Source organism: Symphodus melops (assembly GCF_947650265.1).
Source record: "Symphodus melops genome assembly, chromosome: 8".
NCBI lineage: Eukaryota > Metazoa > Chordata > Actinopteri > Labriformes > Labridae > Symphodus > Symphodus melops.
The window spans coordinates 15641025-15654005 of NC_136698.1; the positions used below are offsets into that span (position 1 = coordinate 15641025).

A 12981-nucleotide genomic window follows, 5' to 3' on the forward strand; every position below is an offset into this window, starting at 1 on the left:
AATTTATATATATATTCACAAAGCAGATAAAGTATGCCCATACGTGTCTCCTCAGAACAAACATGTGACTCTCTTCTGCAAGTTTCTTAGACCGGCTTCGGGTGTTTACTGTTGACAGGAAAGTTTTAGTGTTGGAAGACAGAATGCCTTCAAATCATTTTCCCAAATAATTACTTTTTTTGTCATTTTGTAGTACTCCAGTCCAGGGCTTGCAGCACCTAAAGCATTTAGGACACTATACTGCTTAGTTGTTAATAGTTTGTAATTAAAAGCCACACTGGTTTTCACCTGCAAACTCAAGTAAGCTGTTCTGGAACTGAAAACTCACTTTTCCCAGTTCGTGCTTGTGAACACACACTTTTCCAACTAGTATATCTAAACTGTTAAAAAAGAAGCAAGTAAAATATAATGGCTGAAATTCAATTCAATTCAAAAAACTGTATTCAATTAAAGTACTTCTTGAATGGTAGGATTGCAACAGTTGATGAAACATTGCATTTTGTATTTTTCATTTAATCTGTTTGTTGTGAGAGGTATAATAGCCTTGCAAAGTAAAAATATTTTTTAAAAATGGTAGAAAGAAATGCATCCAAATAAACTTAAGTACCTGTTCTTGTGCAAAGTTTCTCTGAAGCATATGACTGAGACAGAAGAAATCTCCATTTTCAAACAATTTTTTATAAGGACAAGCGATGCTTTCTCACTTAGCATATTTACATGCAGACTTCTTTACAAACACATTTGAAGAGGCTGACAAGTCTTGCCATTACATTTGAGCTGGATTTAGAGTCAAGTGACTTGATAACTGTCCACCAGTTTATCTTGGCCTTTTTGTATACTAATAAAATACGTATTAATCTGTGATTCATCCCAGGATCACACAATACATGGGATTTTTATTTATTGAAGCTTTATTTTAATCAGTTTCTCCTATTTTATATAGTATTAAATGAAATAGTTTATATATCTATATACAGTCTATGCTATTTATGTATGATGGCTGTCACCCACATCATTTACAGTCTTCTGTTCACTTAAAGGTAAGAGTGACAATACAACGCACAGGACATTAAGAGGTCAATTATGGAAACATGCAAATAATACAAAGCAGTAGACTGTGACTTTGGTCTTGATTGGTTTAATGCTTATGCATTATTTTGTAATAATGATTGGAGAAATTATAAGGTCAATGTGAGGAGAAGTTGTGGAAAATGCTATGCTGATTGCTGCTTCGATAAGAGCTTTACATGATGTGTGATGGTGTGGGGAGGCATCTCTCTCACTGAAAAAATAAGGCGCGTTATCATTGGAAGCAAATTTAATTGCAGACTGATATCGAGATGAGATTCTGCAACCTTTGGCAATCAGAGTCTGGGGCCGAACTCTATCCTCAAAAATGACAAAGCTGCCCCTACTGGGCAGGGTTTATCCAGAATTTTGGAGTGGAGAGGACTGGCCTGCCTGTAGTCCAGACCTCAACCCCATTGAACACTTGTCATCTTGGACATTTTGTTCATGCGAGAACGACCAACACAACCACATTGGCTGACTTACAACAAATGCTGCTTGAAGAATGGGATGCTATAGCAGTGTGCCACAACGGGTGACCAGCATGAGGACGAGGTGCCATGCTGTTGTGACTGTGTTTGGTTCTTCCACACACTACTGAGGCTCCTGTTTGTTAAATGAATAAATTGATAATATCTTGATTCTTTAGACTTCAGTCATCCAATCCACTAAATGACGCCAAACCAGAGTCAACAGTAAGAATAAGGTGTTTAGCATATGGGCAGAGAAGATTTGACAAGTTTTTCATGGGTGCAGCCCACATACTCAGCTCTGCTGCTCATCCCACAAATGCATGTTCCGAACAAATGTGGCACCATTTAAAGGGGAAATAAACAGGCCTTCAAAGGTATAAGATTTGCCAAGAATCATTGTCACAACAAAGAAATAATCTACCAAACACAAGTTCCTTATTTTTTGTGCGATTTTTATGACATTTAAATACATTACATCTTAATTATAATGTTTTTATTATAAATTAGAATGACAACCCCCCCCCCCCCCCAAAAAAAAAAAAGTACAACATGTAGCCTACAAAGTTTATAAAGTTCATCTATAATTGTGCGTGCTTGTTATTTGTCGATGTCTGTGGTGGTCGTGTGTTGGTTGTGTGTAGTGGGAGTGTCAGGGAGGGGACACTGAGTGAGGAGCACTAACGACTCGTTTCTGTGTGGTAAAACGAGGGTGGAGCTGACAGTATGAACCTGAGTGTCACAGCAGTAGCAGAGAGAGAGAAATTAAAAACGAGCAATTACAGTATTCCCTTTTGTATTGCTGGCTGGTTTCACTTAAGAGTAACCGACGATGTGAGGAGAGTCGCCTGAGAAAAGCTGAGCAATTCTTCCTACAACTTTAACTCTGCCGTTATGTGCAGGAAACAAGAAAGGGACAGAGAGAACTAAACCAAAACAAACATAGTAGAAGAATGTTTTCCTTCATGCCTCTCCTCGTACTACTTGTCTCTGGTGTGTTTTTGTCTTCGACACGTAAGTACCAACCTTTGTTATTAATTAACAAGCTGACAGACCGATGGGCATGAACGTGTTTTAGTCTAGACGGCTGTATGTTTTGTGAAATGATGATGTACTCTGTGTCAGTGTTAGTAATTAGTTAAAGATCTGGTGCTTCCAGGAGCGAACAGTGAGACGCTCCAAACGTTCATATTTGAATTCAGTTTCTGTTTTTTTTTACACCTACACAAAGGTAGTGTGATACAGAGCCTACGTTTACTTCTTACAATACTATCAAGTATCAATCCAACATTAATTGTAGCTGGAGACCAAAGTAGATGTTAAAAAACGTCTATTTATTTGGGATAGGTGGCCAATTATATATATTTTGTTAAATGTCGTCCATCATTACCGAACATAAAGAGTGTTGTTTATTTTTTTTTAATTAAAAATAAGCCTGTTTTGCCTTAACATTAGGTTAGAATAAAAAACATATACTTGCAGTCTGACCAGTGTGACCGAATTGTATTTTGTGAAACACCTAGATGAAAAATAAGGCTACCAATAAACACATACCAACAAGTTACTGTTTATTAAATTATCCACTTCAATTAGCCCAGATGTGTTTGATACCAAAATCAGAAGACATGGTGCTGATGATGTAGCTGTGGAGACAAAATAAAATATAAGAAATGCAACAATAGTTCCATAAATTGTTGTACAGATGAAACGTGCAAGTCATCTTTATTATTTGGGACTTAAAAAATGAATGTTTGCTATTTTGTTATGTTTATTTTCAGACACACTATACTCACTTAGCCTTTAAGTGATCTCATCTGCTAACAGTTGTGTCTTGGTATATGTTCTTCATATGAGATGTGCAGTGAGATAAAGGGACATGTGTTAGAAGCGTTGTTCACCACACACCTGGACCAAAGTTATATGAATCTACACAATGAAGCACAGTTTTAACGTTCAAACTCACAGCAGACTGTTTCTCAGGGGTTTAAATCATAAAGGCCGAGGCGTTATGGATATGGGAAAGTGTTCAAGGGTTTTACAGACACACCAGGGTGACCTCTGTGACTGATCCCACTGAGGCTTCATAAATCCACTTCATTTTAGGGTCATAAATATGTGCTGAGCTCCTGCTCTGTGCTGTGCTGCTGTGGTGTCCTCCAATTCACACAAACAAAGTTTTGTGGTTTAAATGATATTTAAACCACATAGAACCTTGTCTTCAACGACTAAAAATATGAAACTGCATACATTAGAAGTTGCAGATCACCTAATGCAGGTTACACGGGGAGGGGGGGGGGGGGGGGGAGCTGTAACCTGGCACTGCAAGCATGAAAAATGTATTCAATAAGTTGGGAAACTTTTTTAAAAATTATTTATTTGCTAAATCATTACAAGTCCAACATGTTTCAAGCATCAAGGTCATTATCAGGGTTGTGAAATATCAATCGAAGTTAATGGTAGTGGAATATCAAAAACAACCAAACCTCTTTTTTTTTTTTTCTCAGACATTTTTAATGAAAAATCTAATCTGGTGATCGCAAAGTTTTATATTTAAGCAGAATCAAATCATATAAATAGTGAAGGTGCAGTGGACACAGTTGGCACTTGAACTGTATGAAAAATAAATGTTCGGGACATTGACCTAATTAGGGATCCCACATTAAAACATAATAGTAAACACAAAAAGTAGAGAGACAAATCATTTGGGACCACTGCACCAGTCACAGAAAAAATCACACTCAATAATTTGTCTAGAGCTTTGTAACTCGAGCTTAAACTGCGGTTTAAACATGACAATGAATTTGTATATATTTATCATATATTTAATAATTTTGATGACCTGCAGCATTTCCTTGTTTTTTGTTTTTGAGAAATTTGGTTGGACAAGGCCTTAGCTTGGGCTCTGGAATTTTAGGATCACATTTGACATGTTTTTAATAGAAAGCAATAAAAAAATGTAATTGGGAAAAGTAAAGGCATACTAGAAGAGTAATGTGTACTCTAAAGTTCTTGGAGACTATGGGTTTTTTTTATGTTTGTCTCCCCCATGTAGATGAAGCAGTGATCTCCCCTCAAGATCCAGTCCTGCAGATTGGCTCATCTCTAACAGCCACCTGCACGCTGAATCCTGAGCTTGGCATCCACATCGGCTCGTTGTACTGGACTCTGAACGGCATGATTCTGTCCAACAGCATCTACAGCCTGCTGGGCCCTGACGCATTGAGTGTCACTCTTCACAACCTCAACGGCTCCCAGCAGCAGTCTGGAGACAACCTGGTGTGTCATAGAGCAGATGGACACGTCCTGGCCGGCTCATGTCTACATGTGGGCAGTAAGTTTAGTCTGCAACGAGTCATATAGAGATTTGCCATTCAGATGCACTTGGGCTGAGAAAGTTGGCTGTTAAAATGGCATAGGACTTCTAGGAGTTTGTAGTGTGCATATGTAAAAATGAAAACAGTTACCCTACAGTATATTCTCGCTTATAAAGCCGTTTATGCAAATCCCTAATTAAATCCCAAATTCTGCTCTTGTTTATAACTAACTTTAACATTTATTTACATTAAAGGTAAATAAATAGATACAAAATGAATTAATAAAACGTCCTACAGCCTAACACTTTTCTTTGTAAGAGGATATTTAAAAACTATAAAATATAAAAATCAGTGGAAAGTAGAATTCTGCCATTAAAGAAATCTATAAAGATTTTTATTTATTTATGTGCGTTTCTCAATGACACAGTCGATAATGTTTACATTTTTATCATTTTTATAGAAACAGAAACCCACAAGACTCAAAATGATGTTTGCTGTTGATTTTCTTTAAGTTTTTAGGTCTTAGAAAAGCCCATTAGAGCCTGTCAGTGATAAAGTATGAGCTGTTTTAATGTATAGACTGAAGAGTTTAAATGTCTATAATAAGAAAAGTAAACTGGCCTTATGCTGTTTTAATCACTCTTAAATTTTAGACTTAAGTTAATAAAATCACAAAAGCTTATTTACGTCCCTCTTTGGTCAACATCACCTTTAGCTCAATTTCAAAATCCAACCAGGAGAGATTGTTTGCTATTTGTATATTTTAAAGTATTTAACTTTACGCTTTATACATGATCTAAATCTCCAGGTTTTTTTGTTTTGTTTTTTAGTGCCTCCAGAAAAGCCTGTCAACATAACATGTTGGTCTCGCAACACAAAAGACTTGAGCTGCAAGTGGAGCCCAGGGGGGCGTGGTGAGACCCACATCCAAACCAAATACACCCTCAAGTACAAATTGAGGTGAGCGCCCCGACCTGCTTCAGCTCACAGGTGATCACCTCATTCAGCACCACACTGGTGGACAGGCAATGAATGCATTATCGCTGCAACATACTACACCAACAGGCTGTTGTTTTCTTTTACTCTGTAGGGGATGAAAAACTGTTCAGATAGCCTTTCACTAATAAAAGCAGAAACAAAATATGTCTTTTTTTCTGTTGTAGGTGGTATGGCAAGGAGACGGAATGTGATAATTATGGCACAGCAGGGAATCTGCGTTACTCCTGTTACATCCCCCGCAACCTTGCTCTCTTCACGCCTTATGAGGTCTGGGTGGATGCAGCCAATCAGCTGGGCTCTGCCACCTCTGACATCACCATCCTGGACATCCTCAATGTAGGTGGGTAAGCATTCCTCCTGTCCTTCATTTACCTGCCCTTGCTCTCATGTCTTCCTGTCTTTTTATGCCATGCGTATCTCCTGCATTTGGGTATCACACTTCTCTAAAGTGAGGGGATATATCCTTATGGTTGGCTTCCTTTGATGTGTCACTGAAGTAATATTATGTGTTCAGGCTGAAACTCTCCAAGATAAACTGTGCTGTTAACTGTGTAGCAGATGCTTCTCAGGCATTGTTTTTACAAGGGCTTTTAATTGAGAAATTCAGGAAATGATAAATGAGCAAAAGCAGGTGTTCCGCACAATTTATCCAGATGTAATTTGATAACATAAAGTACTTCTGTGTCCTACAGTGACCGCAACATTTTAAAATGAGTGTTTATTGTTCTTCAGGGAGCATTGCCTCCCTCTGACCCTCATTGCACATTGAGGAGGAGAAAGCTTGGAGCTGTACATGGGTAGGAAGAGAAAGAGGAGCTCTGCCATATTTGTGATGCCTTGCCTCTATGACAGAAACAATAAGCTCAAGGGTTCTCCTCTCCCTTCGGCTGAATAGAGTGTAAGATAAACATGAACGTTGGCTGAATAACTGCATTACAAACAGCAGTGAAGGACGTCTGAAGCAGGAAACACTTTTATAGGACATTTAACAAGTTGTTTAATAAGTTCCCCTCTTTGTTTTTTGTGCTGCTGCCCCCTTTATCTTTCCACCCATCTTTCCTCCATCTTTTTCTCCTTCAAAGAGCTGGATCGGACAAACAGTAAACTGTTTGGTTCTTGAAGAATTACAGAGCAACCTGAACCCAAAACTACGATCCAGGCAGCCCAGGTGGAAGTCAAGATGCATTTTATGCGTTTATATTAGAATAATAAATATTTATCATATTACTCATTGTAAGCAAGTTAGGGCCCTCTATACTTGGTGGTGTGGGGATGTCCAAGGAAGCATTAGATTTACATTTTTTGACACCTCTTCTTATTCTAAAGGGAAATAATGAAAAATAGACAAGGAAAATATAAGTACATTCTTTACAAAGAGCAAAAACTTCTTTTTTGGCTGTCTAATAATTTGAAAATTAAGGTAATTGACAGACACAACTTACTGAGTTTTTTTCTGTTATGTTGTATGATGTTTGTCTTCCATTTTTCCTTTCTCAAAATATTAGTCTTGGTATATCCTTAAACCACACACTGTACAATTGCTGTATATAAACTTTGTCATACTTTCTTGGTTAATTTGTGAGTGCAGTGACCACAGACCCTCCTGCCAACGTGCAGGTGAGCCGTGTTGGGGACCTCGAGGACCAGCTGACAATCCGCTGGGCCGACTCCTACGAGCTCAAGGACATCCTCTTTCAGGCCAAATATCAGATTCGCTACAGGCTGGAGGGCAGCACTGAATGGAAGGTGGTCATTATAACTATTGCAGAAAACAGCAGACTAAATCTCAACAATTTTTTCTCTGGGAAAATATAGAAGGTGAAAGTTGACTGATCTTTTAGATGATGAAGACAGAAGTATCTCAGACTGCATCTCTAACAAATTCATTTTGCATTGAAGCAAATAATACTCTTGTTAAAGTCTTGACAGCTACAAGTGATCCTTTTAGAAAGCTGGCTTTGATCCAAACCATGCTGCAGAAACTGCCATTCTTTCATAAGGCGTCTTTGATGTTTTCTACCCACTGCTTCTTTTTTTTCTCTTCTGTGTATGAAGATAAAGTAAATCTTTGATTTCTGTATTCAATCTTTATCTAACAATGTTAATGTGTGCGCTGCCACTGTTATCCAGGAATCATTCAAAATGAACTCAAAAAAATTAAGAAGACATTCAGAAAGATGCAGAAAACAATCTCTTGGTTTGGACAATGATTTGACTAAACTGACTATGATTTCATCACATTATCTACAGTATGTAACTACTATAAAAGAGTCCACGTATCTTACAGATGTCCACTTAAATGTTTATTTTCAGTATCATGACAACTAGAGAGAAAACACAATTTCATGCACAATGTTTCAAAAAGAGAACCTATTGTGTCATTTTTTTATGAAACAAAGTCTAACAATATTCAATAAGTTAACTAAATTGATTATAGTTGTGTTTGGTAGACAAGCAGCAGAATGAAGGTTGAAATCCTACAAAAGAGCTCACCCTCTCTTTCTCTCTCTCTCTATACATACATTACCTGAGTTCAATGTCATACGGTCATATGCAAATGTCTATCAGCATGAACATAATGAAGGCTACATAACAATGATTTTGACTGACAAATACTGTCTGTAATGTCTGTAAAAAGGTTGCCTGCATACGCTTTAAAATATATATATATCTTCAGAGGTAACAGTCATGTCCTTCTTTTGCATTTTCAGTCTGTTTCATAATCAGCTAAAATCTCCTTACAGAAGCTTTACATTATTTAAACATCAAGGTCTGTCTTATGTCAAATCAAACCTATCTGTGGTTGTATTCCCTCTCACAGGTGGTGGATGATGTTGGTAACCAGACATCATGTCGCCTGGCAGGTCTTCGGCCCGGGACTGTCTATTTTGTCCAGGTGAGGTGCAATCCAGTGGGCATCTATGGCTCCAGAAAGGCGGGCATCTGGAGTGACTGGAGTCATCCAACCGCTGCCTCTACACCCAGCAGCCGTGAGTACATAAAAGAGGACCAAAGACCTATTCAATACAAAATCCAGGTAGTGTTTAAAAGAACAACTGAAGTCCTTTTAAAATTTCTTTGTGTGTCTTTGTGTAACTCAAACAGCTTTCCAAATGTTTCTGGATCCTACATATCTTAACTAGTCATCCTGTCTAATAATGAACCTTTCATCATCAATTAAAGCCAGAAAAACAATATCCTTATCCTTGTTTCAACATCCTGAACAAGCAGATCCAAACCGCATGTGAACCAGGAGAAAGCGAACATCAATAGGCCAAATATCTTGATGGAGATCTCCCAGCAAAGGATTAGAGGGGACTGCAAAGGGCTGGGGGGACATTTGATAGATTTGTGTCGTCAGCTTCAAAGATTGATCAGGTTAAAGAGCTGCTCGTCTGACTGCGCACACACAGGGCCTATAAAGCTTGAGTGGAAGCAGGTTTGGAAGCAGGAGGAGCAGATAATGACTTACATTGGTTATGTGGTATTTACTCCCTGGAGGGAGGAAGTCATTATCAGGCTCTGTAGTTTGCAATAAAGGATTGATTTAAGATGACTTTTAGTTGCTTTTATTGCCCAGAAAGCAGAGTTTGGTGGATTACTTCCACAGTTTAAAACTTTAAATTAAGAAATATTTCTCCATATATGACAATGTTCACTCTTTTGTTAAATTATCATTAATGTGAACCAAGCATATCAGTTTTCAACATAAAACCCCTGAAGTGAAGAGAGGTACTTAATAAAAATATTAAAATACTTGAGGATTATCATCAAAGATTTGAGTAATTTATGAAAAATGTTCTAAATTCTTCGTCATATGTTGTGACAGTCATTATTATTTTTATTTTTTTTAGCAACCATGCTAACATCTCTGTGACTCTATCAGATCTGGAGCTACTTGCTATTTCAACCCATAACATTTGTACACAAATGTCAATGCTAACACTGTTATATTCACAGGTCCTTTTTAAACTATGTTCATTTGGAAACCGTCAAAGCAGTGCTCAATGCTAGCATGCTAGCATTTGCTAATTAGCACTAAACATGAAAGTAGCCTTCAGTAGAAGATGATGGTAATGTCTTTAGTTTTATAGATGTAACAGACAAAGAAGCAAAATAAAAAGTTGTTTGAAGTAATTGCAATTTATCGTTTTATCTCACACCTTGGTATTTAAATCTAAAGGGATCTACATAATTACAAATATTTCCATGCTTTGTGCAGGGCTAACACTATTTGAATTCATATTTTGTCACAGAGACAAAACAGAGACTGAACTATAAAAATATGAAAGAAGTTAAAACTAAAATTAACAATCTGTTATTTAAAACATCAATAAGTGTTGTAAGAGATAAGTTCAATAAAACCATAGGGACATAAAAAAAAAAGAATCTGATATAATTTGTAGATCTACAAAAAACATATTTTTTTTAAAACTTAAATTAAAGGTATTTTATTTTGGTAGTCTTCATCCTGTGCCTTTGTTCGAGAAGAAAAAGGTATGAGAAAGATGATTATGAGCCAGATAGTTTATGTTTCTCTCCATCGTTGATGCATCTTCTATTCCCCTGAAAACAGCTCAAAATGACCCCTGTACTTTTTCATTTTTGCAAACTGCATGGGTATGATTTTCTTGTCTGTCGAGTAGTTAGAAACTTATTTTTGGTCTGTGGTGTAATGAAAAATGTAATTGTGTTATTTTCAACAAAATTCTTTCCGCATTCTGGAGCTGATTGAGGCACATTGTATGTTGGATATGTTATGCCAGTCTTCTGTGGATATTTTTGTTTCACATTTTTTCCCCCTTTTTTAAAATATAGTTTGTAAAGGTGTCTCCATTGGTTGTCATTACTTAAAACATCACACTAAGACTTTTTAAATGAGTTTTTTGTTGTGGTATAATCCATGCATACCCATGAACCGGTCAGCAGGCTGTGCATTAATTCGTAAGTCATTAAACCCATCCTTACTTCAACCTTGACATTGTTCTCTTATCTTCCCTCATCTCTCCTACCTCAATTCTTTCTACATCCTCTCCTCTCCTCTCAGAGCAGCTGCAGAGTGGGTCCTGTGAGTCAAAGCCCAGCGATCGTAACTCCACCCTGCGACGGGAACTCAAACAGTTCTTTGGGTGGGTCCGCAAGCACGCATATGGCTGCAGCGGCATGTCAATCAAACTGTATGATCAATGGAGGGTGTGGCTGCAGAAATCGCACAAAACACGCAACCAGGTAGGTAAGCGCAATCTCTTTCTTTCTTTCTTTTTCTATCTCTCCCGAGCTTCTCGCACAATCTGCCTCTGCTGCAGTGAAGTCCTGAAGTGATTCTCTGACCCCTCCTTGGTAATTTCATGTGGTCAGCATTTTTTAAAAACACAAAGAGGACTGATTTCTTCTGAGCTGGCTCTCTGTAAAGCTTCTTTCTGTTTTTTATTATAAAGGTAAAAATGTGTGGTTTTGACTTTACAGGCCCAGCAGTAGATGTGCTCTCAGTCATGCACTCTGATTTTATTACATATTTTAACAGAGTAGACTTGTGCCTTTCATCTGAGGACCACAACAGAGAGATATGAACATGTTAATTTAGTTAAAGATGTGCTTCTTTTCTGTATTGTATGTTTCTGATTAGTATGCGAAGCCCCTTAACCAAAATAACTTTTTGTCACGCAGAGCAACATCTTCTATGTGTTTGTGACTTTATGAGAGTTCAGATCTGTTAGCATAACCCTCTGCCGCTCCATCTACAAATTCACAGAAACCTTCACTCTACCTCACTTTATCAGCTCAGTAGTATCTGTGTTTTGTGCTTTATAGGGCACGGGCTGTCTCCTGAATAATGTCTTTGTTCTCTCACAGTGACAGGTTCCCATGGATCACCTTGAGAGAAATGTCGTAAGAGGGGGTGGGGCTCAAGAGCGATAGACAGAGAATAAAAAAGAGATGATGCAAAGAAGGACACTGAGAAATAGAGAATGTGGCATCCAAACAGAGTGATTATTGTAATGATTGTAGATTACATGGTTTGCTGCTTTAGTTTATCCCAGTATGAACCATCTGTTTTTCTCTTTTCAGATTTTTCAAGAAGATAATTCATAGCATCACCAGTCGGGATCACTGTGGTGTTTAATTTAAGAATAGATTACTGGCCCCGTGGGTCCCAGCTGTGTGAGAGGTCCAATGCCTTGCCTGAAGGATACCGCAGTGTTTGGTCATAAAACCTTAACTTGGGTTTAATAGGCCCGGGTGGAAGATTACTGAAGATAGACAATTGCAGCCTTCTTCTGCTGTTTCCGCTGTCCAAATCTGTCTTTTAAATCTGCTGCAAAAACAGCAACATACAGTCACTCACCATGACTCTTTAAAAAAATTACAAGTCAGACTTATTTACTTAATGCAAAGAGATCTCTGAGACTATAATAATGTAAGAACATTAAAGCATTGATAAAGTATCTAAAAGCAAATATACAGGCTTGAAATTATGAATATGTGCAAAACATTTAGCCAGTGTTCATGGGTGAGAAAAATTATTTAAGTAATTTACAAATGTGTGAATTTACTGCAATTACAACATCTTACAATATTTTCATTACCAGTTTATGTGTGTAACTGTTTTACTTGGTTGATAAATCCTTAAATATAAATTTTTAGGATAGTAAAGAATTGCAAATGCTGACATGCAGCAGTATTTCTATTATGACTCACATGTCTAATACCCAAAGAAATGTCATTTTCAGTGGTTTAAGTCTGAGAAAATCACGTGACTGTCCCCACTTCTCTACAAAAGCCTATTCATCTATTTTGAAAATAGCTTAGCTCGTAGCTATACTTTCATCAAATAACTTGTCCATTAGGTTTCAGGTCTAACTAAAGTCTAACCTAAGTAGCAAGCTGTCTCACACATTGCCTACAAACCTATTCTTAGTACTGCTTTACATGTTTTTTTCACTACATCTGTTTTGTATGTATCAGTCATTTAATATCTATTAATTAAGGACTCCTCTGTAAAATGTTTATACTGTCCTGTGTCTAAACCAACTGTGTAATCACATTATCATACTGTTCATATTTAAAGAATGTCTTGTCTGAGTTATATTCTTAAACTTTCTCTTAATATGTGTTCAGTGTATCGAACA

General features: G+C 37.3%; 1 protein-coding gene across 1 annotated transcript; it reads left to right on the plus strand.

Annotated features, from left to right (window-relative positions):
- The first annotated feature begins 2275 nt into the window (after positions 1 to 2275).
- Positions 2276 to 12427, plus strand: crlf1b (cytokine receptor-like factor 1b). Its single transcript, XM_079349536.1, has 8 exons — positions 2276 to 2552; positions 4591 to 4869; positions 5683 to 5812; positions 6016 to 6191; positions 7440 to 7597; positions 8673 to 8841; positions 10899 to 11080; positions 11921 to 12427. The coding sequence occupies exons 1-8, from the start codon at positions 2492 to 2494 to the stop codon at positions 11942 to 11944; spliced, it is 1179 nt and encodes a 392-aa protein (XP_079205662.1). The 5' UTR covers positions 2276 to 2491; the 3' UTR covers positions 11945 to 12427.
- The last annotated feature ends 554 nt before the right edge of the window (positions 12428 to 12981 follow it).

What these genes read in the sequence shown, in the direction of transcription:
- crlf1b (XM_079349536.1), top strand. Translation starts at nt 2,492, where the DNA reads ATGTTTTCCTTCATGCCTCTCCTCGTACTACTTGTCTCTGGTGTGTTT. An exon ending in ACCCTCAAGTACAAATTGAG is followed by an intron (nt 5,813 to 6,015) that starts GTGAGCGCCCCG and finishes TTTCTGTTGTAG; the next exon opens with GTGGTATGGCAAGGAGACGG. An exon ending in AGGGCAGCACTGAATGGAAG is followed by an intron (nt 7,598 to 8,672) that starts GTGGTCATTATA and finishes TCCCTCTCACAG; the next exon opens with GTGGTGGATGATGTTGGTAA.